The sequence below is a fragment of the Suricata suricatta genome, chromosome 3 (assembly GCF_006229205.1).
Source record: "Suricata suricatta isolate VVHF042 chromosome 3, meerkat_22Aug2017_6uvM2_HiC, whole genome shotgun sequence".
Classification (NCBI taxonomy): Eukaryota; Metazoa; Chordata; class Mammalia; order Carnivora; family Herpestidae; genus Suricata; species Suricata suricatta.
The window spans coordinates 28,202,611-28,228,944 of record NC_043702.1 but is presented as its reverse complement, the minus strand read 5'-3'; the positions used below and the strand labels follow the sequence as shown (position 1 = coordinate 28,228,944).

At 37.1% G+C, this 26,334-nt stretch overlaps 1 protein-coding gene across 1 annotated transcript in view; it reads left to right on the top strand.

Moving 5' to 3' along the window:
• LOC115287490 (disintegrin and metalloproteinase domain-containing protein 23-like) overlaps positions 1 to 26,334 on the top strand; it is a 194,387-nt gene that overhangs the window by 95,621 nt on the left and 72,432 nt on the right. The window contains exons 6-12 of the mRNA XM_029933979.1: positions 4,203 to 4,275; positions 7,771 to 7,847; positions 9,767 to 9,832; positions 21,097 to 21,260; positions 22,206 to 22,290; positions 23,229 to 23,319; positions 26,055 to 26,103. Coding sequence (XP_029789839.1) covers positions 4,203 to 4,275; positions 7,771 to 7,847; positions 9,767 to 9,832; positions 21,097 to 21,260; positions 22,206 to 22,290; positions 23,229 to 23,319; positions 26,055 to 26,103 — 605 coding nt within the window. The remainder of the gene's footprint in view (positions 1 to 4,202; positions 4,276 to 7,770; positions 7,848 to 9,766; positions 9,833 to 21,096; positions 21,261 to 22,205; positions 22,291 to 23,228; positions 23,320 to 26,054; positions 26,104 to 26,334) is intronic.

Here is a 26,334-nt window from a genome sequence, read left to right as displayed (position 1 = left end):
CCAGTCACCTACCTGGGCTCAGCAGGTGGCTCCCTTAGCATCCAAGATCCCACATCAGGAAAATGAAACCCATGGTTATTTGGATTGACAGTGCTCTTTCAATACAGTCATGCAGGGGAAGTAAAGTCATAGGATTTATTACATACAAATCCCGGAATCCAGGTTGGAGGGTCAGTAAGCCAGAGGAAGGGCAGTCCTCCATCCCAGGTCAGCAGCAAGCAGGAGATAGAGAGCAGGGTAGCAAGCACCTATTACGTATGAGGTCGTTGGAGTACAGGTCCCTAACTTTTAGCAGGCTTAATTCTAAGTGGTTATTTTTAAAAATGCCCTGGGAGGAGCAAAGCGGAAACTGAGAGTGGGAATCCTAAACTCAAGTTCTTATCTACATGTCCAGACTCTGGGTGTGTGAGCAGGGTTATCGTGCTGTAAAATGCCTAGGCAACAGCTCAGGAAAACAAAAGTTGTTTTTCTCATCAAACAGGCCACATACCAGTAAGGGATGATAAGAGGCAACAAATCTAGGTTTTTGGAAGTGAAGACAGTTCTTTCCGGTCTGTAGAGCAGAGAGGACATTTGGTTTTGTACTGAATAACTTCATTCCCTTTTATTCTCACTTTTTATTCACACTTTTATTCTCACTGCTTCTTTAGATAATTGTATAAGCATATACTTAACTTTTATGAGTCTAAGAATCATCAGTGGGGAAATTTGGAGTTGAACAAATTTTTATGATTGTGTTAGATAGTATTTAGTTTTCTTTAGAGGTAGGGGAAGAATGTTGCCTAGAGTCATACATAGGCCAGCAACCTAGATAGGGAACCATGAGGGCATTATGCGAAGTGAAATAAGTCGGACAGAGAAAGACAGATCTTGCTTATATATGGAATCTAAAAATACTGAACTCAGAAACAGAGAACAGACTCGTGGTTACCAGAAGCCAGTAGGGGAAACAGGTGAAAGTGGTCAAAAGGTACAAACTTCCAGTTAGAAGATAAATGAATTCTGAGATATAGTGTATAGCTTGGTGACTACAGTACACTTGTATATTTGGAAGTTCCTAAGACATTAGATCTTAAAAGTCCTCATTACAAGAAAAAAATTGTAATGATGACGTGATGGATGTTAACTGCACTTATTGTGGAGGTTATTTTGCAATATATACATATAGCAGATCATTATATTGTACAGCTTAAACTTATACAATATTATATGTCCATTTTATCTTAATAAGATTGGGGAAAAAAGAAATCATATACTCTAAGAGTTTTGCTCACTAACAGAATGTAAGCAAATCTGAAATTTGATCTGGATTTGGTAGGTATTGTAAAGAGGGCTTACTACATGCTGGGCACTATTTTAGTGAACAAGACAGACAGAGCCTCAGCTCATGGACCTTATAGTCTACAGGGGCAGACAGGACTACACCGGGTGAGTACGTCATTACGTCATCATTACGTACTGGATGTTAGACAGTGGCACATGCTAAGGAGAAAAAAGAATGAAGCCAAGAAGGTAGAATTAAACCTTCATATTAACTATCTAGAGAGGAGCAAAATGAGACAGCAGTTTTGAAGGAGGACTTTCAAGAAATTAGGGGACTGGAAGAACATTCCAGGAGAACAGCAAATGCCCAGGCCCTGAGGCCGGATTGTTTCCAGTGTGTTGTAGAAACTTTGCGGAGCCCAGCTGGTTGGAGAGAGGTGGACCAAGGGGAAAATGGTAGGGGATGAAGGCACTGAGAGGGGGCAGTAAGGGAAGTCCTCTCGGTAAAAAGAGCTGCTGATGGGAAATCATATTTTGAGAGTGATTGAGTCAGAATATTGCAATCATTTGACGGGGAGCCGAGAATATTTTTTTATCTTTAGAGATTTCACATGTAGGTAAAATAAGTTTTGAAACAGGTACTAGTCATTTAGACTGCTGATAATCATGGTCAAACACTTATTTTCTTTGTCATGGTGATGTATATATAAATATCTTGTAAATTTCACATTTGAGACAGAAATGCCATTAAACTTTAAATGTTTAAACGTGATTGCTTAAACCTTATCATTTTTTTGTAACTTTATTTTTTATTTTTTTAGAATATAACACTATTTTTTTAATATATGCAATTATTTTCCATCATTTACAATACAAGTAGTTACAATGACACTCCAAATGGATAAGCAAAGCAAAAAATCAGAACCCCCACTTCTATTTCATGTAATTAGACTTATACAGAAATTAGAAGGTTAAGTAACAACTAGTTAATCACCTAATTTCACAGCTATCTGAAGTGGCAATCGCTATATAGCAGCTTATCTATGATACATTCAAGATAAATGATACAATTTATTACTTGCCCATAAGCTACAACACAGCCTGCTTAATGCCTTTCCTTAAATTCCACCTCTATACTACAGTATACTTGAGGTCCATGCAAAAAATAGCTCAGGGGTTAGAGCACTGGTCTTTAAACCTTATCATTTTTCAACTAACAAATATAAAAATTACTGGATAACAAAGACACTTTTGCCCCACCCCACCCCAATAAATACATTTTGACTAAGTAAAACATTTTCCCCCTACTCTGGTGGTAGGTAAATAACTTGTATACAGGAAGTTTATTTGACTCAGTCAGCAAAAAATTGGCTTTGATTTCTTGCATTGATTAATGGTCCTATTACCCTAAAAAAAAACCCAAGGAACAAAACAAAAAACCCAAAATAATAACTCCCTAAGCCTCAGAAGTTTTAAAAATGTATAATTTTTTGGTGCATCTTTAAGTGGTCAGTTTTGCTGGTTTGATGAATTAATAAATCTATGTAACTATGTTTAATAAACTGCTGAAAAGATTTATAAACATTTTGTTATTTTCATAGGATTTAAATATTGGTTTTACATTGTTATACCCGTAATCATTCCTCAGGGGCTGATTGTTACATGCTTCATGCCTTTTCTCTTTTACCTTCCTCCTTACTGCCTGCCTTCTGTTCAATTAACAATCTGTCCTCGTCTTCACGTGAAACTTTTAAATCAGTCAGTTTTTTAAATTGCACTGCTGATCCAATTGTGCGTTTCATTGCTCTAGATGTCATTTCACCTGTTACCAGAATTAAGAATCTACTGATCTGGAATTTAGATTTTTTGATGTTTAGTTTATTATTATAGGTTTTAGTATGCCTTACAGTAAGTCAAGTAATATGAGAGAGAATTCATGTTATCTCTCAAGTAATGAGTAGCAAAACTCTTAACTATTGTGAATCTTTTATGTCATCTATTAAGAGCACTCTTTTTAGAACTATTTTTCTGATTAAAACTAATACAAGGTAGGAATCTGGAAAGAAAATAAGCCAATACCTAACTACATGATAATTATCCATTATCCTGTCCTAAAGAAAGAATTTCTCTTCACCTTTCAGTATACATTCCTCCAGTTTTTCAATGATATGTTCTCATATATTTTTAAAATAAATTAGATCATTATTCTGTAATATAATTTTAGCTCAATGATTTATCTTTCTGAGCAGCAATATTTTGATTTGTAAAATAAAGGTAAGATATGCATTATCTAGATCTCTTGTGAGGAATTTATCAGGTACTGTTTACATTAACAGTGTCTGGTATATACTATGTACTCAGTAATGGAAGCTGATAGTAATAAGATGCTTTTAAAAGTGTAGTTACTAAGGCAAAGGATATGAATATTTTCAAGGTCATTGATAAACATTGCTAAATTTCTCTTTGAACTATGCTCCCAATTTATTCCTATCAGCAGAGTATGAGAGTGTTTTTTAACTTGCAACCATAATTAACTATGGTTATCATAATTTTAAAACCTTTGCCAACTTGACGGCAAAAATTCGTATGTCTTTTTTTAATTTGCATTTTAAAGGAGTATTAAAGTATTCATTATTTTTTATATATTCGTTGAGCATTTGTGTTTCTTTTTTGTGAATTTCCTATTCATGGCTTTGAAGAAAGCTAAAGTTTAAAAGCTAATAAAACTATGCTTTTATCTACACTGGAGCAGTTGGATGGTGCTCTATTTTATTTAAAATTAAAGTTTCAATAAGACATACTTTTCACATTTGATAGCTAAAATATTAGCATACAAATGCTCCCATTTTAGGAAAGATATTGAAGAAAGTTCTAACACTATTCCAAAGAAGCTTGATCACATCTTGCTTTTTAATTGCCTACGATTGTTTTTGTTTCAGAAAAGCACAGGTCGACCACATATAATCCAGAAAACCTTGGCAGGACAATATTCTAAGCAAATGAAGAATCTCAGTAAGTGCTCATTAAGATAGCCATTTTATATGAAGTAATAGGAGCCGTGACATGGAGGAGCTTGGTGTATACGCATGCTTGGCGGGAGGTGGAGTTGCTCAGGAGTGAGCCTTGTGGGTGGGCAGAGGTGGTAACTGTGGCTGGCGTGTACTGAGGCATAGAGTAATTACTGATGAAAACACCGAAATATGAAGCCCAGGAGTAAAGCTCTATTAGGAACCAGAGAGTGTGGCTAAATTGAATGGTGATCTGCAATGAGGTGCATCCCTGTATTTCCTCGGCAGTTTATCACTCTTTAGCCAGTTTGTATGGCCTCTCTCTTATGCTCTGGTCCTGAGGCATCTTAAGCACCCAGACGTTGACAAAAGCTTCTTTTGGAATATTGAGGTATGTGATGTTACTTCTGTGCATTAATGCCACAAGTCTTTAATACTGTATGCAAAATCTTATGCCATACATTATTTTTAATTCTAAAATGAACTGAGCACAGGGAAATTCTCTTACATTTTCAGATATTGAAGGTCAGGTGGTTGTAGGTCAAATATGCATATTCTAATGCATTAGTCTTGAACAGTTCATTTCATTTTGGATGGTGTTTGGAAGAAAATGATATTTGCATTATAAATGATTAATTTGTGAACTATAAATGGAGTTAGATTTGGGACCATGAGAATGTAAAATGTTTAATGATTGTCATACTTTTTTCACCTTAGTTTATTTTGATTTTGAGATGATGTGTGCTATCAATGTTGCTATTCCTTCACATGGTGTTTTTATTTTATTTTATTTTTTCATCATGATAAGTATACTGTTTAATCTCCATAACCTATTTCACTCATTCCAACCCCCGCCCCCTGCACCTCCCCTCTGGTAACCATCAGTTTGTTCTTTATAGTTAAGAGTTTCTTGTTAGTCTCTTTTTCTCTTTTTCTTTCCTTTGGTCATTTGTTTCTTAAATTCCACTCATGTGTGAAATCATATGGTATTTGTCTTTCTCTGACTGAATTATTTTGCTTAGCATTATACTCTCTAGCTCCATCCATGTTGTTGCAAATGGCAAGATTTCATTCTTTTTTGAGGATGAGGAATATTCTATTGTGTATATATATATATATATGTATATATATATACACCACATCTTCTTCATCCATTCATCTATTGATGGACACTTGGGCTGTTTTCATTGTTTGGCTATTGTAAATAATGCTGCAGTAAGCATAGGGGTGCATGTATCCTTTTGTATTAATGATTTTGTAGTTTTGGGGAAAAACCTATGTGCTATTGCTGGATTTTAGGGTAGTTCTGTTTTTAACTTTTTGAGGAACCTTCATATTGTTTTCCACAGTGGCTGCACCAGTTTGCATTCCCACCAATAGTGCAGGAGGGTGCCTTTTTCTCCACATCCTTGCCAACACTTGTTTCTTGTGTTACTGATTTTTAGCCATTCTGACAAGTGTGGAGTGGTATCTCATTGTAGTTTTGGTTTGTATTTCCTTGGTGATGAGTGATATTGAGTATATTTTCATGTGTCTGGATGGCCATCTTTGGAGAAATGTCTGTTCATATCTTCTGCCCATTTTTAATTGGATTATTTGTTTTTTGGGTGTTCAGTTGTATCAGTTCTTTATATATTTTGGATATTAACCCTTTATTGGATTTCATTTGCAAATATCTTCTCCCATTCAGTAAGTTGCCTTTCAGTTTTGTTGATTGTTTCCTTTGTTGTGCAGAAACATTTTATTTAGATGTAGTCCCAATAGTTTATTTTTGCTTTTGTTTCCCATGTCTCAGGAGACATAGCTAGAAAAATGTTACTATGGCTGATGTCAAAGACATTACTACCTGTGTTCTCTTCAAGGATTTTTATTGTTTCAGGTTTCATATTTAGGTCTTTAATCCATTTTGAGTTTATTTTTTTGTGTGTGGCAAAAGACGATGGTCTGGTTTCATTCTTCCAACATGTAGCTGTTGTTGAAAAGACTGTCATTCTTCCATTGTATATTCATTCCTTCTTGGTTGAAGATTAATTTACTGTATAATTGTAGGTTTATTGCTGGGTTTTCTATTCTGTTCCATTGATCTACATGTCTGTTTTTGTGTCAGTACCATACTGTTTTAATTACTGCCACTTTGTAATATAACTTGAAGTCTGGAATTGTGATACCTGGAGTTTTGTTTTTCAATATTGCTTTGGCTATTTTGGGTCTTTTGTGATTCCATATAAATAGATTGGTTGTTTCTATTTCTGTGAAAAATCCTCTGGTATTTTGATAGGGATTGCCTTAAATCTGTAGATTACTTTGTGTAGTGTAGACATTTTAACAATATTTGTTCTTCCAACCCATGAACATGGAATGTCTTTCCATTTCTTTGCATCATCTTGAATTTCTTTCATCAGTGTTTTATAGTTTTCAGACTACAAGTCTTTCATCATTTTGATTGAGTTTATTCCTAGATATTTTACTGTTCTTGATGCAATTGTAAATAAGATTGTTTTTTTAATTTTACTTTATTCTATTTCATTATTAGTATATACAAATGCAACAGATTCCTGTACATTGATTGTGTATCCTGCAACTTTACTGAATTCATTTATGAGGTTTTTGGTGGAGTCGTTAGGGTTTTCTATATATAGCATCACATGTGCAAATAGTGACAGTTTTACTATTTTCTTCCCATTATGAATGCCTTTTATTTCTGTATGTTTTCTAATTGCTGTGGCTAGGACTTCCAGTACTATGTTCAATAAAAGTGGTGAGAGTGGATATCTTTGTTCCTGACCTTAGGAGAAAAGCTCTGTTTTCCATCATTGAATATGATGTTTTGTGTGGGTTTTTCATTTATGGCCTTTATTATGTTGGCATATTTTCCTTCTAGACCTACTTTGCAAAGGGTTTTTATCATGGATGGGTGTTGTAGTTTGTCAAATGCTTTTTCTGCATCTATTAAAATGATCATATGTTTTTTACCCTTTCTCTTATTAATGTAATGTATCATGTTGATTGTGTTGTGAATACTGAACAGTACTGGCATCCTGGAAAGAAATCCCACTTGAAAGTGGTGTATGATTTTTTTTTTAAATGTATTGTTGGATTCAGTTTGCTAATATTTTTTTAGGCTTTTTGTATCTACATTCATCAGGGATATTGACCTGTAGTTCTCTTTTTTTGTGGTGTCTTTATCTAGTTTTGGTATCAGGGTGATACTGTCCTCATAGAATGAATTTGGGAGTTTACCTTCCTTTCCTATTTTTTGAAATAGTTTGAGAAGAATAGGTATTAAGTCTTCTTTAAGTGATAGAATTCATCTGTGAAGCCGACTTTTATTTTTGAGGAATTTTTTGATTTATGATTCAATTTAATTGCTAGTAGTTGCTCTGTTCAAATGTTTCCTTTCTTCCTGCCTTAGTTTTGGCACCTTCACATAATATTTTAAAACATACTCTCTTTGAACTGCATTCAAGTATAAATCTTGGTATTCCTTTTCTTTTCACAGGTATGGAAAGCAGTGACCAGTGGCCCTTTCTATCTGAATTGCAGTGGTTGAAAAGAAGAAGAAAGAGAGCAGTGAATGTGAGTGTGGCATTGAACCACAGACAAGGTCACTTTACCCAGTTAAATTGTGTACCCAAAATCACATAGTATCTGAGTATATCTAAAGCAGTTTAGATTTGGAAAACTTCCTCTTAGAAACAAAAAGAACAAACCAAACTCCTCCTGTGATTTGAGTCTTATAAGCATATTGCTTTTTATTCAGCTTTTCCCATTAGTGATGTCAACTGATTCCAGTGTCCTATGAACGCTGATTGAGTATATTATATTAGCTTCATTTTCAGAGCATGTTCTTACAAAAATTAGAGTGCATTTTTTCTATTAAAAGCACAGCAGACTTTTCCTCACATGGCTTATATAACATTATTTGAACCATTTTTATAAACAAAAAATGTAAGGGGAAGCATTAGATTTCAAAATATTGGCTAATTATGCTTATTTGTATTTCTTTTGAATTAAAAGTTCTATTACACCAAAATTTGAAGCTGGATGTGTTTTTCTAAGGGTCTATTTGACCATTAGTATCATGACAGTTACTAAATAAGAATCATGTAATTATAATCAACAACAATCGTATAGCTCCTATGTATTGATAAATGTATAGGAGCTTTGTCACTGAAATTATGTTTCTAGTCTTTTTCATAATAGATTAGAAAGCTGTAATGATGGGGACTGTTTCGTAATTACATGGTGAATGCTATGTAACTGAGAATTAATTCCACAGCATATAGATTACATGGTAATTTACGAGATAACTTAATGAGTAATTATACTGAAAATTGCACATTTTAGATAATGTTTTGCTCAATGTATTTTCTGTGAAAAAATTAGACCACCAGCCATCAGAAACTTAGTTACAGGTTAAATCATCCTCTCTTTTATGAGCTTTTCTTTATATGACGGTGATTATGGATACAGTTTTTGTTTTTTCACTTAGAGATTTTTGTTGTTGTTTTGCTTCCTCTTGAAGATGTGGTTGGTAATAATAAGTTTTATACAGGCTACTGATATTTCATGACAGTCCACTGTTATCAAATATAAACTGATGAGTGGCCTTGTACATACTGAACAAAGAGTCATCATTATTGATTTTCCAGGTATGAAAAAACAAAGCCCAAATCATGGCTAAAATGCTTAGCACTTGCTTTTAAAATTACCTAGTAATAATAAAAATTTAGAAGAATTTGGAAAATAGTAATTGTCATGTTTTTTTCCATTGGGAAGTTGTATGGTTAAAATGTAGTACATTATTATTACAATTTCACTCCACTGAATTAATGTGTCTTTTGGCTATACACACACACACACACACACACGCACACATATATATATTTTTTAAATTATTTATTTATTTATTTTGAGAGAATACATGCACGTGCAAGTGGGGAAAGGGCAGAGAAATAGGGAAAGAGAGAATCCCAAGCAGGCCCCACGCCATTAGCACAAAGCCTGATGCAGGACCTGAACCCACAAACCAATGGATCAATGAGTCGAAACCAAGAGTTGGATACCTAATGGACTGAGCCACCCAGGCAGCCCTTCTTTTCACTATATTGATAGCTGTTGCACATGTACTGTGCTATTCTTATTAAATGAATTTTAAATAGATTTTCTTTGAAGTAGGAAAGAATCTCTTTTATCACATTTTAATGCCAAAGAAATTGAGATTTATTTTAGCAGAATTATACTGTGCATTTTTCTCTAGAATATTGATACATATGAAAATCACATAAAAATAACATGGATTGTTCTCTATCTTGATGAGTAGCTTAATGATAATTAAATATAATTCTTTTCTGAATACTTGAATGTTTGTCTACACTTTACAGTCACTTTCTTTGGTCTCCTCACCAAGTTTCTTCCAGGGTGTTTACAAAGTAGGCAGGAAGGGGTTCCTTGGAAATTCCAAGTCAATCTCCATATATGTTTATTTTCCACAGCCGTCTCGTGGTGTGTTTGAAGAAATGAAATATTTGGAACTTATGATTGTTAATGATCACAAAACGGTAAGAATATAAAGAATCAGTGAGTTTTAAACCTGGCAGCTTGCTTAAGAAAGATTATATTTCACTTTAATTTAAAACTTATTAAGGCCAATATATTTAGATGCTTTATTTCTTTGGAACTATTGAATGGCTTGATTTATTTCATGGTGTTTGGAAACTGGGTTTTATAGAATTTTCACAACTCAAAACTTTCCTTTTATCTAGTGATTATAATTAATACATTTAACTATTTTACATCTTTTATACATCTTCATTTAAAATTTTTATCCTCTACTTCTCTTATTCTATTTGGCCTCTACTTTCTAATTTTACTGCACATCTTTGTTCTGCTAACATTATTTTTTTCTTGCTAATTATGACTTGTGGCAAAAATAGTTATAGGAGATAAACATGTATGATAAGGTCATATCCAAAGAGATTATCTTTGATGATTTATCTTTAAACTTTAGAAAGATGAATAATATTGTGTTACTTATGTCAAAGTAAAATGTGACTTAGTGTGTCATCTCTGTAACACTTAAGAGACATGAAAAATAATTATTGCCTCCTTTGGCCCTTCTTTAAAATAGAGTAGAAACGTTCTTAACCATATTTTACTTAATCATGTCCCTTATTAGATAGGTTGGTTGAAGCCTAGAGCTTTCTAAAGAGTCTTACCAACACTTGGGATATGCTGATAAATGTTTAACACCCAACTCTATGGAAAAAAACCCCTTAATTTCTGTGGTGTAAATACTCCCATTGTGGTTGATTTCAAGTGAGAGGTCACTAAATGAGGAGCGGGGGAAAGTTGCACCCGATTGGCTCTCGTAAACTGCTGAGAGGTGGTTCCAGCCCCCATGGCCACACTTCCCAGACTGTGCAGGCCAGTTGTAATTTTTGTTGTAATTACATAATTTAATTAAAAATTGTATAAACGGGACAAAGAGTACTTGCTTTTATGAAAACTCAGTTACCTTCTGGAAAGATGAGAATCCTTGAAAGTCAGGTATGGTTGAAAAACTTGTACAAGATTGCAACAAAAATTCAGATTGCCTTGCATACATCATTAAACCCTTTAAAGTACATTTTTTAACATTTATTTATTTTTAAAAAACAGAGTACTAGTTGGGGGAAAGGCAGAGAGAGAGAGAGAGAGGGAGACACAGAATCTGAAACAGGTTCCAGGCTCTGAGTTGTCAGCACAGAGCCTGATGTGGGGCTCAAACCCACGAACCAGGAAATCATGACCTGAGTGAAGTTGGACGCTTAACTGACTGAGCCACTAGGCGCCCAGGTCCTTGTTTTACTTTGGGAAGACCAAATTAGATTCTCAGACTACAGGGTAAAATTACGTGAAATTCTGATTAGTTAGATGCTACTCAGAAAAAGCCTTGAAATCATATATTTAAAAATGTGGTGACAATTTATTTTTAAACTTTTGTTTGAGTCTTTACTTCAGCAGACATTTTCCAATAAATTGCTAAGTACTAGTTTAATTATGTTAAATAGTTTTCAGTGGAATACCTCTTCATTTTATATGCAGGTTTATTTTATTTACCAGTAGCATTTATGTATATTGCTTGGTATATGCTAGCAGAAGCAGAATATATCAGAATTATGTACAATTTAGGAAAGGTCTTCTCTGGTAGGAAGGAAAACCAAATGTGTAGACAGCCATTTTAGATAATGAAGGCTAAAAAAGGAGTTTCAGAAGGACATTAATTTTCTTGAAACCCCAAGATAATTTTTCATCTGAACTATTTTGGTTGATTGGCACAATGAGTTTTTATCTAGCTGTTTCTCAGTTTTTCGCACTGTGGCACATTGTGAAATTATGGCTTTAGACACTTAGGCTTTTTCTAATATCCATTATGTAAATACTTTTAAAGTAGTGAAAGCAATAATTAAGATTCATGCAATGCTTTTAAATTCACATATAGCTGGGAAATGAAGGAGCAGCTCTCCAACCCATTACTTGCAATTCCTCATTTCCTGTTCCACCATACTCTTATTGGAAAGGTACATAAAACTATCAAATAGCAGATAGCACTAACTGTATATATAGAAAAAGATAATTTTTAAAAATTTATAAACTTTGAATTTATGTTTTAATCCTTTTCAATGGAAGCATGTAAATAATCTTGTCTTTATCTTATGAATGATACAATAGCACCCTCCCATTAAAGTATCATTTTCTTTTTTTGTTTATTTATTTTTAAATAGTTTATTACCAAGTTGGTTTCCATATAACACCCAGTGCTCTTCCCCACAAGTGCCCCCCTCCATGACCACCCCCCTTTCCCCTAATCCCCTTGCTCTTCAGCCCTCAGTTTGTTTTCAGTATTCAAGAGTTGCTCATGATTTGCCTCCTCCCTCTTCCCTAACTCTTTCCCCCACTTTCCCCTTCCCATGGTACCCTGTTAGGTTTCTCCTGTTAGACCTGAGTGAAAACATATGGTTTCTGTCCTTCTTTGCCTGACTTATTTCACTTAGCATGACTCCCTCGAGGTCCATCCACTTTCCTACAAATGGCCAGATTTCATTCTTTCTCATTGCCATGTAATACTCCATTGTATATATAAACCACATCTTCTTGATCCACTCATCAGGTGATGGACATTTAGGCTCTTTCCATGATTTGGCTGTTGTTGAAGTGCTGCTATGAACACTGGAGTACATGTGCTCCTATGCATCAGCATTTCTGTATCCCTTGGGTAAATCCCTAGCAGGGCTATTGCTGGGTCATAGGGGAGTTCTACAGATAGTTTTTTGCGGAACCTCCACACTGTTTTCCAGAGTGGCTGCATCAGTTTGCATTCCCACCAACAGTGTAGGAGGGTGCCCGTTTCTCCACATCCTTGCCAGCATCTATAGTCTCCTGGTTTGTTCATTTTATCCACTCTGGCATGAGATGGTATCTCAGGGTGGTTTTGATTTGTATTTCAAAATGCTGAGCATTGTTTCATGTGCCTGTTGGCCATCTGGATGTTTTCTTTGGAGGAGTGTCTATTCATGTCTTCTGCCCATTTCTTCACTGGATTATTCATTTTTCAGGTGTGGAGTTTGGTGAGTTCCTTGTAGATTTTGGATACTAGCCCTTTATCCAATATGCCATTTGCCACTATCTTTTCCATTCTGTCGGTTGCCTATTACTTTTTTTTAAATTGTTTCCTTTGCAGTGCAGAAGCTTTTTTTATCTTGATGCAGTCCCAATAGTTTATTTTTGTTCTTGATTCCCTTGCCTTTGGGAACGTTGAGTAGGAAATTGCTGCGGTTGAGGTCAAGGTTGTTTCCTACTTTCTCCTCGAGGGTTTTGATGGTTTCCTGTCTCACATTCAGGTCCTTCAGCCATTTTGAGTTTATTTTTGTGTATGGTGTAAGAAAGTGGTCTAGTTTCATTCTTCTGCATGTTGCTGTCCAGTTCTCTCAGCACCACCTGCTAAAGAGGTTGTCTTATTTCCATTGGATACTCTTTCCTGCTTTGTCAAATATTAATTGGCCTTATATTTGTGGGTCCAGTTCTGGACGCTCTATTCTATTCCATTGGTCTATGTGTCTGTTTTTGTGCCAATACCATAGAGTCTTGATGATGACAGCTTTGTAGTAGAGGCTAAAGTCTGGGATTGTGATGCCTCCCGTTTTGGTTTTCTTCTTCAATATAACTTTGGCTAATCGGTGTCTTTTGTGGTTCCATATGAATTTGAGGAAAACTATAGAAAGCTTATGAAAGAAATTGAGGAAGACACCAAGAAATTGTTCTAGCTTTGTGAAGAATGCTGGTGCAATTTTGATTGGGACTGCATTGAATGTGTAGGTCACTTTGGGTAGTAATGACATTTTCACAATGTTTATTCTTCTGATCCATGAGCATGGAATGTTTTTCCATTTCTTGGTGTCTTCCTCAATTTCTTTCATAAGCTTTCTATAGTTTTCATCATACAGGTCTTTTACATCTTTGGTTAGGTTTATTCCTAGGTATTTTGTGGTTTTTCATGCAATTGTGAATGGGATCAGTTTCTTGATTTCTCTTTCTGTTGCTTCATTTTTCGTGTATAAAAATGCAACCGATTTCTGTACATTGATTTTGTACCCTGCGACTTTGCTGAATTCATGGATCAGTTCTAGAAGACTTCTGGTGAAGTCTATCGGGTTTTCCATGTAGAGTATCATGTCATCTGTGAAAAGTGAAAGTTTGACTTCTCCCTTGCCAATTCTGATGCCTTTTATTTCCTTTTGTTGTCCGAGTGCTGATGCTAGGACTTCCAGCACTATGTTAAACAATAGTGGTGAGAATGGACACCCCTGTCATGTTCCTGATCTCAAGGGGAAAGCTCTCAGTTTTTCCCCATTGAGGATGATGTTAGCTGTGGGCTTTTCATAAACTGCTTTTAAAATGTTTAAGTAACTTCCCTCTATCCCAACTTTCTCAAGGGTTTTTATTAAGAAGGAATGCTGTATTTTGTCAAATGCTTTTTCTGCATCTATCGACAGGATCATATGGTTTTTATCTTTTCTTTTGTTAATGTGATGGGTCACATTGATGGATTTGTGAATATTGAACCAGTCCTGTAACCAATACCATTTTCATAAATATTTTCTTCACATTATGCTATATATTTTCTTATAAAATTAACTTGTTTATGGTACCAAATTTGTTAATGGTAAATCTTATAATTATCTTATTATTATTAAAATTGAGTGAGAACTAGGCATGATATGTTCATCTATCTTTGAAACTAGAATACGGGGCACCTGGGTGGCTCAGTCAGTTGAATGTCTGAATTCGGCTCAGGTCATGATCTCACAGTTTGAGCCCCTCTCTGTCCGCACAGAGCCTGGAGCCTACTTCAGATTCTGTGTCTCCCTCTCTCTCTGCCCCTCTCCAGCTCACTCTCTGTCTCTCTCTCTCAAAAATAAAATTAAGGGGGCGCCTGGGTGGCTCAGTCAGTTAAGTGTCCGGCTTCGGCTCAGGTCATGATCTCACGGTTCGTGGGTTCGAGCCCCACCTCGGGCTCTGTGCAGACAGATAGCTTAGAGCTTGGAGCCTGCTTTGGATTCTGTGTCTCCCTCTCTCTCTGACCCTCCCCTGCTCACACTAGCTCTCTTGGTTTCTCAAAAATAAATTAAAAAACATTAAAAATAAAAAATAAAAAAAGACAAAAAAAGAAACTAGAATAAAAGAACTATAATTTGCACTAATAAATTTGGAGGGAATGCATAGTAAGAAATGAGAAAAAAGTTTTTCTTTTTAAGTAGTTGTTGAATTTCATTGCCACAAAGAAGTAGTAAATCAGAACGTGGATCAGAGTACTGAAATTCATGTTTTGAAAGTAACACTGAACTAGAATAAATACCATCTGTTTTTTAATATCTGAAGATTTGCTATTGGGTTTTAGAATGATCATCCCTGAAATTACTCATTTTATAATCTTTGTGCTAGATGAAGCATCACTGTTGTTTTGATAACCGTCACCCTTGGGTTGAAAATCAAGCTCTAATTTTAACTTTTTTTTCAAAAAGCAAATTTCCTAAGTGTTGTAATTGTTCAGGAAGGAAAAGTAAATTTGGCACTTTAAATGTAAATTATTTTCAGTGATCACAAAATGTGAAAGTAAGTTTTATCATAAATGGAGATTGCACAATTTCTTATATGCAAAATTAGTTCTTATTCATGCAGGAAATAGAAACATTTTGCCTACATTCACATTCAAGCTAACCTCTTTAATTCAGAGTAACCTAATATTGGCTTCCTGAAAAAAAAATGCAGACACTTTTCTTTGAACAAGCATCATGTTTTCAGTGGCTTTCAATTAGAAAAGAAAAATCCCTCAATTTTGTAGAAAGCATCTTAGTAGCTGGCTGGTGGAACCTAATTTGTGGGCCAATTATAGCCTTGATAAGGGTCTGCAAACATTTCTTTGAGCCACTTGGCTAAATATAAATATGAAAAACCTTATTCTAATAGAAAGATGGTTGAAATACTTTAAAGCGCACAAAAAATGTCTTGCTGACATTTTTGCTGTGTCCTTATGTATAAGTCAGAGAATGCAAGTATGTTATAACTCACACATTTTTCAATTTAAACTTCAGTTTAAACCCTACTTGAAAACCACCATATTTTATGGGCACCTAACTATTTATGAGTTCTCATCAATAATCATGACTTATTGGGAATATACAGAAACTATTTTATAAGAATTGTTAACAGAAAAGGTTTATCTTCTGTCTGAACCCAGAGTAGGCATTGAATTCCAGCGGTGTGGCCGTGGCTAAGTTCTTTGTCCTCTCTGAACCCCACTTTCCATTTTTCTAAAATGAGGCTAATAAAACCCACCTCATGGAGTTGTGAGGAGCATGTATTTGTTGTAGGTGAAACTCTTAGAGATCCTAGTAAATCCTTGTGGGCACTGCTCGCCGCCATCATTCATCTCTCTCAGCAGCCGCGGATGCCGCTGACCACGCTCTCCTGTTTGGAACATTTTCTTCATCCCTTACCTTCTGTGACACACAGCTCTCCCACCTCACTGATTTTTTTCTTTAGTCTTTTGTACCTGGCCCCTAGACTTTTGCGAGTACCTGCCCCTAACTTGGTTTTGGGCTTTCTTTTCTCTCTATAATTCCCCCCGACACGCCCACTTCCAGTCTCAATCTTTAAAAAAAATACAATGACTTTAAATTTGGCCCTCTCTACTTTATGCCTCTAGCCTCCTGAATCCATACTTATGTAGCCAATTGTCTACTCGCGTGTCTACTTCAGTAGTGAATAGGCATCTCTAACATTTCTGAATCACAACTCTTGATTCCTTAGTCCTAAGCTTCTCTTCCCCTAGCCTTTCTCATTATTTTAAGTGGTGCCACTGTTCCCTCGGCCATCCAGGTTCAAAACCTAGGAGTCATCTTTTATTCCCCTCTTTATCAGCAAGTCGTGGGAACCCTGCCTTCGCAGTGTGTCTACCTACTTCTCTATACAGATATCCAGCCTTCCTTCCCTCTTACCTGGACCATTGCAGTAGTTTCCCAGCAGGTCCCTCTGCTTCCCTACTAGACCCTCTCTGATTCACTTACCCCACAGTGGGCATAGTGGGCTTTTGAAAAAGGAAAACAGAGATGTGGAAATTACGAACATGAAATAAGTGAAAAACATCACATTTTGATAGACTTCAAAAAAGACCTCATCTTGTTAATTTTTTTAACTTGCATGTCATATTTTTCCAGACGTTTATACTATAAAAAGAAGCCTACAAAATGGACAAATTAATGTTCAGAAGAAAATAAAGTGCGTTGTAACAGGTGCCTAACACCACAGCCTTAAAATAGGTGTCGTCAGCTAACGGTTTTCCTTTTTTGTGTGTGATGTGTGCTTCTTCATGTTGAGACTTTCGAACATTTTCATCACCCCAAAGGGACTTAATGTTGAGACTTCTGCTTTTACGTTAAAACATGTCTTTGACATTTTTTAGTGCGTAGAATTTGCTGGACAACTTAAAATCTAGCTATTTACAGCAACTTCTTCATGCTAGGTTTGAACACCCTGTTAAAGTGCCTTAAGATTTTTTGATCAATATGGTGTTTTATGGTTATATGCACAGATTGACGTTAACTATTAAGGAACACAGAAAGACAGTTCAGGTCAGATTAGAGTGCACAGCGGCAGCAATAGCAAAGAGCCCGAGTCCGTTCTGAGTCCAAGTCCATTCGGGTTGCTGTAACAAAATACCACAGTGGGCGTGGCTTATGAATAACGGAAATTAATTCCTCACTGTTCCAGGGGCTGAGGACCCCAAAATTGTGGTGCCAGCATGGTTGTGTTCTGGTGAGAGCCTGCTTCCTAGTTCAGAGCCAGCACCTCACTCTGTCCTCACGTCCTCTGGTAGAAGGGACAATGGAACTCTCTGGAGCTTCCTTTGTGAGGCAGTACTCCATTTATTAGGATTCTGCCTCATGACCAAAGCATTTCCCCAAAGCCCCACCTCCAGTACCATCATTTTGGAAGTTAGGATTTCAACCCGTGGATTTGGGGAGATACAAACATTCACACTATGTCAAGTGTTATAAATGTGAATGGCTATAAATTAATGATGCTACCAAACCAGTAGCATGGTGCTAATTTATTGCACATTTTTCCTGGGTTGTCAGTGTAGGAAGTATGATAAAAAAATAAATATCAGGTATGTAAACATGAAGACCTTTGTTTAAAAAAATCATAGTACCAGGGGTAGAGAGAGAATGAATGAAGGGAGCCTGACAAATTTATAGTGTAAAAGTGGGCAAAGGAGAAAAAAAACAAAGAAATCGTGGGTTTCCAACCTAGAAACATTTTTAATGTTTATGAAAGATGTTATTTTAGTAATTATGATTAAAGGCAGATTTTTAAGATTTATGGTGCAAATCTGATTCAGTAGTTCTGAGTATGTTTTCTTTTCTCCTCAGTAGAGGACATGATTCCCCCGTGGCAGACGTCAGTTTTAAAATGCCCTCTCAAAGACCTACTGTGCAGTGTTCTTGGCTAAAACCGTAGCCCTCCAGCTGTTGTTGCGGAATTATTCTATTAATTGACTTTTTATTTTCTTAAATAATCATAAATAACCATAAACATTCTTAAAAGCTTTATTTGGAGGAGGCATTCTTCTGAAAGAATATACTGAAATGTATGGACAATGCATTCCATATCATGGGCAGCATCTAAAATGCTGCCTAGGGAAATTTCTTGATCTGTGTATGATCTTGAGCTAAAGTGAGAAGCGTCTTGAGTGTAAAGCTTAGCCTAAATTTCTCGGCTAAGCTCTTCGCAAACTGGTCAAGGTGGCTTCAGCGAGAACAGAAAGGTTGCATTTGTAGACGTGAAGCCTGAATGAACGACTCATTGCTCAGGTGTAAAGCTTCTCACACAGATTTCTACAGGCGCTCTCCTTCCCTGGAACTGGTAAGGTGTTTTAGATAGAGTTTTGCTGCTTAACAGAGAAGTAAAATAGAACACCACCATATCCAACAGGGCACGAGCTGAAGTGTGTATAGTAGACCCCTGTTTGTACTATTACTGTGAGATTTCTGCTTTTACGGAATCTTGAAATTTGCCATTAAGTTATGACTTGGCAGTGACTGGTCTATCCTTTCCCCTCCAGTATAAGAAGTATCGCTCTTCTCATGCACACACCAATAACTTTGCAAAGTCTGTGGTCAACCTTGTGGATTCTGTAAGTATCCTGATTTTCGTGAGCCTATTTTTCGAAGGTGGAATGGTTTCTCTTTCTGCCTGTTTGTTATTTGAATTCTTTCTTGGGAAAAAGTAAACCTGCCATCCTTAAGCTCATCTGGCTAAGAAATTATAGAGTGGGAACATCACAAAGTCATCAGAGTTTCGGGGACTGCTGAGTCATTCGCAGCATCCCAGAGATGCTTCAGTGCTGCTTATAAGTGAGGTCTAGACCAATTTGTCACCAAGCCTATGAAGGACAAAAACAAAAGAGAAAATAAACTACCAAAGAGTATAAATCACACTTGGCAAATGAGTCTTTGTTGATAATAACCAGCTGAGCTTATTGTCTTAAATATATGGCAAGAGAGCTAATAGATTGAGGTGGAGTGTGTTTGGAGAATATAGGAAATACAGTTTTTAAAAAATCTCACATTTACTTTCTCAGTAGTGAGTGCTTCAGATTTTATTTTTAGGTGACAAAACTAAGTGCTGTCCCCAAATAAAATTAATTTGAAGCTGTAAAATCTACATCTTCTTACAAAAATTTCTAACTCTACAAATCGTTCATTCAATATTTTTTTCCCTCTCATTTTATAAGTTACAGAGAAGATGGTGAAGATTTTCGTCCTTGTTCCTGCTTTAGCTAGAATTCCATAGACGTGAATATTATTTGCTATGTTCTAATAACTAGTTCAATTTGGCTAGTCTTAGATTGAGTATAGCATACTCCTTTGTGTTCTAATGGAAAGTGTTCTTTTGTTCGGTTAAAAAAATATATTTTTATCTGACATTTATTATATGTCTCCTCTTACCTGGGAAAGGAAGGCTTTTTATGAATTGCCAAATATCTAAATGATCCTTGTTTTCTCCAAAGAACTGCCTCCTTTTCCGCCTTGGAAACAGTTCCCAAACCTTCAATCATGTAAATACTCATCACATATGACACCTGCAGGGACAGCTAGGTAAAGGCAAAACACGGGTGGATGCTCATAGTGGATCGTACAGAGTCAAGATTGAAATTCTGAAAGCCATTTTACAGCTGGGTAATTAATTTTCTGTAGTTTCGGCTCTTGTCAGCAGGCCTTCTCGGGCAAAAAATACTAGTTAGTATGGAAAAGAGTATTGAACACACCATTTTTGCTTCCAACATTGTTGACTTGGTTGCATCTTTGTGTTGTCATTCTACCGTGATTGAATAGAATCACATCTTGCAAAGTGGAATTTTTATTTTGGGCTCTTCTGAAGCTGACCAGCTCATTTTAAAAAGACATTACTTTTAACTTGCTTGTTGTAAAAACCATTAGAGCTGCAGGGTGAGTTAGGCATGATGATGTTCCCTTTCTTCAGTGAGTTCAAAGACACCCATTATTTTCTTAATTAGCTTGACAATAGGACAAAATGACAGCAGTCTTTGAAGCTGCTTGATTGTGTGAATTGTTTAGCTACGGGGCCAAAACGAGAAAGAGAGCAGAAAGATACAGTTTAGGTATTGTGAATGTTGCCACCCTGTGGTGAGGGTGAAAGGGGTGACATGCATCTGCTTTCCTTGTTGTGGCCCAGATCAGTGATTCCCTCCGGGTGTTATTCTACGTGAAGTGTCACAGGGCCTCCAAGGGCAAGCCAGCCATGTTGCTGGTGCTTGTCCAAGGATTTACCGGTCTATTCCAGTCCTGCAGGACTCACTGGTCATACTGCACTTACCCAGAGCCAGTAAGTCAGGCTCCTACATGTTACCTCCTGTGAAGTTTAGAAGAGGGATTTTACTCAACCCTGTTTAGAATTTATGTCAAGTCTTTAGAATCTTGACATCCCTACCGTCCATCCCCTAGTGAGATGCCTGACCACTGATTGTGCTGATTTGGGGTTGGAATAGTGTAATAGGAGAGAGGCTGAATTGTGTGGTTGTTATTTCTTTATTTTTGCTCTTGGAAATGAGAAAGGAAAGATGATTCTTTGTGCTGAGCTAATTGTGACCTCATGTTCTCCTCTCACCTCCCCTCCTGTCCTTCCACTGACTCTGAATCACTGATTGTGCATGTCTGACCCAGTGTTTTCCTCCTGCACCTGTCCTGTTGTATACCCTCAGATTTACAAGGAGCAGCTTAATACCAGGGTTGTCCTGGTGGCTGTAGAGACCTGGACTGAGAAGGATCATATCGAGATCACCACCAACCCTGTGCAGATGCTCCACGAGTTCTCCAAATACCGGCAGCGTATTAAACAGCATGCTGATGCCGTGCACCTCATCTCGTATGTACCCGTGGTCTTTGGGTTGACATTTATCTTTATCCCTTTACTGTACCAGTTAAGTTATACATAAATGTATTGAGCCTGAATTGATTTCTTTCTCTGGTTACATATGCAGCAGCGAGGTAAGCCTTCTGGTGCTGAGAAGGCGGTTCCACAGTCACAAGATTTACCTTCAGAGCATGTTCTTTTCTCCATACTTTCCATCTTCCAGGCGAACTCATGAATCAAGGTGGCTGCTGGTGCACCCGCCTTTATTACAGGCATCAGGAGTACAGGGAAGGAAGAGTGCAAAAGAATGTTCTTCCAGAGCATTCCTTCCAGCTGAGTTAGCTCCGTTAAAGTGGATTTCCTGAAAGCTTGCACATATCAATTGTACCAGTAAATCATTTACTATCCCTTCATCACATGCTACACATAGCTGCAAGAGAGGCTAGAAATATAGTCTTTTGAAGTGAGCCATTGAATAAAATTGAGATTTTATCCTTAAAAGGAAGGATTACCGTACTTTCTTTTAATATAATAAGTGGTTTCCTTGACCACTCATGACAAAGCTGTTTTCAGACCATCCTTCAAGGTTTTATCCTGGAATCAGACCACCCAGATTCCTCCTTCCTTGCCTCTCACCTTAGCTCTTTATTCTTTTCTCTCAGTTCATAATCAGCAACTTCTAATAACTTATAAACTTATAATAATCAGCCAGTGCTAAGTAGGTGCTCAATTAATGTTTGTTCTACTGAGATTGCTTAACATTATATAAATTTAAAAGCATTTATGACAAGATAAACCTAAAAGTATTTCAAATGGATTTCTTGAGGGAAGTTGAGTTTGGGGTATCAGTGTAAGCTGAGTTTGGGGTATTCAGTATAGAGTGAGCAGACATGTTTTGGTAGATCTTATATGATGCTCACCACATTGGCTTCCTGATGGCACTTTCTTTTTCTGTAGGCGTGTGACATTCCACTACAAAAGAAGCAGTCTGAGTTACTTTGGAGGTGTCTGTTCTCTCACAAGGGGAGTTGGCGTGAATGAGGTAAATTTGATCAATTTTCTTAAAGTAGAGCTTTGTCTTTGCATCTGATCTCTTTCTTCCCTGTGGCCTAGTTTACATCCCTCTCGGGCTTGTTTAAAATGACAGTGACATCAAGAATAAGGTATAAGTGATTTATATTAGTAAATAGAACCCAAAGTCGTCTTTGGTGTTAGAAAAGAGGTATTGCTTCATTTCATAATAACAGTTTTTCATATTTATCAGGCAAATGCACGCCAGAGATTGGTTCAGATACTTTTTCACCTCTATGGATACATTTTTATAAGCTTATTATTCCTTTCCTGGTAACTTTAAGCTATAATGCTTTGTTGCAGATGTTAGGTTTTAATTCATTTAAATCAAAGAGCTTGTGATTATATTCAATCCATATCTTTGGTTTCTCCCTATGCAAAATTTTCATCTTTGTGCCTTCTACCTCTTTATCTGTAGACTTCATTGAAACAAATATTTCCCTAATCTCATTGTTTGGATTCCAGTGCCTTCATTTATATAAAGGAAATTCTTACAACAGTGAGCGACAGCACCCAAAAAGGCTGAACCAACTATATAAATGCCAGGATATATTATAACAAGTTATCCCAATAGCTGCCATTCAGTAGAGACCTCTCTTGGCGTGTTTATAGTCAGTTGAATTTATTCTCGGTTTGGGATGAGTCGGATTGGGGCACAGCCTTTTAGGACTTGTAGCTTATGTTTCCATGTGAGAGCATCGAGTTCTGAGAGATGCCACATAGTAAGGGAGGCTCTCTGCTTCTTGGGCCCAGTTGCAAGGAAAAAGTGATACCGAGCATATGCCACCTTTTGATGTGGTGAGGCTCTACTTAGGGTACTGAGGTGATATGTGGTGATGACTAAGAAATAATAACTAGCTTTGTGCACTCTCTCAAATGTTTCCACACACTTTCAACTCTGAAAAACAGTATGGTCTTCCAATGGCAGTGGCACAAGTATTATCGCAGAGCCTGGCTCAAAACCTTGGAATCCAATGGGAACCTTCTAGCAGAAAGCCAAGTATGTACATTGACCTTCTTACTCACTTTCATGTGCCATTCTGTCTATATAATGCATGTCCAGTCAATAAATAAATATTTTTCATTCCTAAGTCATTATAGTTTAATTGTAGTCTACGTCCTTCCTCTTAAAAAAGATGATCAAATGAGTGACTTAAGGTAATTCTTAATCTGTTTGGGTTGTAGATATCTCTCCTTTAAAATTCACAAAATCATATTCACTTTCTCAGAGTGGGATCAGCTCTTTCTCACACTGCAGAGTGTGGGGGTTGAGGGTGGTGAGTACTCTCTGGGTTCTAAGCGGTGGAGTATAGACACTAGATGCCAACAAGACTCCATCAGGGAGTTAATAATAGTACAATCGGATCAAGGAATAGATTAGATCTAGTGTCAAAAAAGGAGCGCCAACACTAATTAAAATTCCCCACCTACCTACCACCAACAGAACTCACTCACATGGTCCCATCAGAAAAGTTCAAGAAGAAGCCTCCAGACAGCCTTGCCCTAGGGCCCTTTAAACCTGGGAATAGGTGGTAGAAGATAGCACTCTGGTGGGCGGGCAGTGCCAAGAGGGAGTCCGAACAGGGCCGAAGATCCCGTCCAGTGGGAGAATGCAGCCAGTGACTGCTGGGGTCACTCCCTTCACTAACCAGAAGAGAGGAAGATGGAAAGACGGGGCTGAGCTTCCAGTAGCAAAATATCCAAGGCCTGCAATGGTTTTAGGAGTTCATGAAATTTTTGAATTTCTTTAAAAATCAGAATAAAATCCAACCTGGATTATATTCCTCTTTAAACCAACAAAGTAGCAAAATACAATTTCTAATACACTTCTGCGGCCTGAGGCAAAGTGCCTAGGACCCACAAAAGTCATAATGTGACCCTGTGGATAAAAGGACCAAAGTATTCACTCAAATTATTCTCCTAAGTGGAAGTCTGCTCCCCTCTGTGAATTATCAGACGCTAAAAGTAAAGGTCTCCCTGCCCACCTCATCTCCCCAGAGAAGATAAATCTATGTTAACATTATCCTACATTTTTTATCTTTTAAAAATTTTTATTTTTTGATGTTTATTTATTTTTGAGACAGAGAGAGCACAAGCAGGAGCAGAAAGAGAAGGAGACACAGAACCGAAGCAGGGTCCAGGCTCTGAGCTGTCAGCACAGAGCCCGATGCAGGGCTCGAACCCATAAGCCGTGAGATCATGACCTGAGCTGAAGTCAGATGCTTAACTGACCAAGCCACCCAGGCACCCCCATTTTATACTTTTTTGATGACTATCAAATGACTGTCATTAATGCATAATGTTATGGAAACTTGAAACAAAATACATATCCAGGGGCTTCTCGATTTCCTTTTTGGACATATTAAGTCATCACTTTATTGGTGTATTAAGTCTGGTGGCAGTTAGCAAATATCCATGAACTTTCATTTATTAATATCTTGCTCAGAGTATTTGCTTTTGCAAGGAAACACACAGTATACTCTAAAGGAGGTATCTGGGGTTCCATCAGGGGGATAGATGGCCTTAAGATCAGAAGGAGTAGGGCCAAGTATACGACCCTGCTTGTGAAGTCTGGGGCCGGGAAGAGGCCAGCGCTGGGGTCAGCAGAGCCCTGTCATGGAGTTGGGTGAGGGTCTGCAGTGAGAAGTAGGGGTTCATTACTGATGCCTGGAGTAGTTCCTTCCCAACACGTTTTAGTCCTTAGTGAATTATTTGTTTAGGTAGATGGTTCATTAGTTCTGAACTTCGACTTTTAAAAAATTCACCTGGAAGTCTTTGTTTAAAAGTATCTGTGTTTATGATAGAAAAAAGAATAGGAAAAAGAAAAGAACAGCCCATTACTGGATCAGTATGTCCGTGTCTGGCATCTATGTTGAGTTTATGATTATTGTTTAATTTAAATGACTATTTACACTTTTATTTTCGAATGCTCTCTTTTCCTAAACCTTTTAGCGTAGCGTTCTTCAGGTCTCTGGCTGAACTTCACTTTGACTCTAGCAAATGGGATTCTCTCCTGGAACTTCCAGTGCGCTCTGTTGGCGGAGCTTCTGTGATGACTCATTATATCTGTGCCCGAGAGCCTCCCAGCTCACTGAGCACAGACAGGCGCTCGTCTTGCGTGAGCCTGTGACCCACTCTGGGAGACAGGCCGAGAGGCTATTCCCTGTTTTCCTCAGCAGTGGAACTTGGGCTAGACCTCGGGCTTTTCATTTCCAGACCAGGCTACTTTCCAGTAAACGTGAATTGAGTTCTCTGAGTTACAAGAATGAAGAGAGGCACAGTTTTATTTCTTGACAGCTGTTGTCTTAGAAAGCAAACTATACTTCTGAAAGGGATAGGAAATATTGTTTTATTAAATTTTTTTAATGTTTCATTATTTTTGAGAGAGAGAGAGCATGAGCAGGGGAGGGTCAGAGACAGAGGGAGACACAGAATCCGAAGCAGGCTCCAGGCTCTGAGCTAGCTGTCAGTACCGAGTCTGACGCGGGGCTCGAACCCACAAACCGTGAGATCATGACCTGAACTGAAGCCAGACACTCAACCAACTGAGACACCCAGGTGCCCCAAAGAAATATTGTTTTAAAAGAAATAGGTTTTGTTTGGAGAGACCCCACGTTCTGTATCTTTATGTCATGGAATTGGTAATGAATTTTCTCAAGAGCTGCAGTGCAAAGTAAAGATGTGACTTTTGTTGTTTCTCTTTTTTTTCTGTTGCTTATTATTTCATTGGACTAGAATGTGACTGCACGGAGTCCTGGGGTGGCTGCATCATGGAGGAAACAGGGTAAATTTTCATTATATATACATTTGACATATGCCTTTCACTGAAATTGCTGCCTATGCTTACATACACAGTCTCCTGCATACTGGTCTTGTAGGCTCAGCACTCAGTGTAAATTCAATCATTAATTATCTGATATTTTAAAACTGGAAGGATGAATTTGCCTTATATTTTAACTTTTTCCTTAAATTTGTTGATAAGAGCAACATATAGTAATAATTTCTATTTCTATTA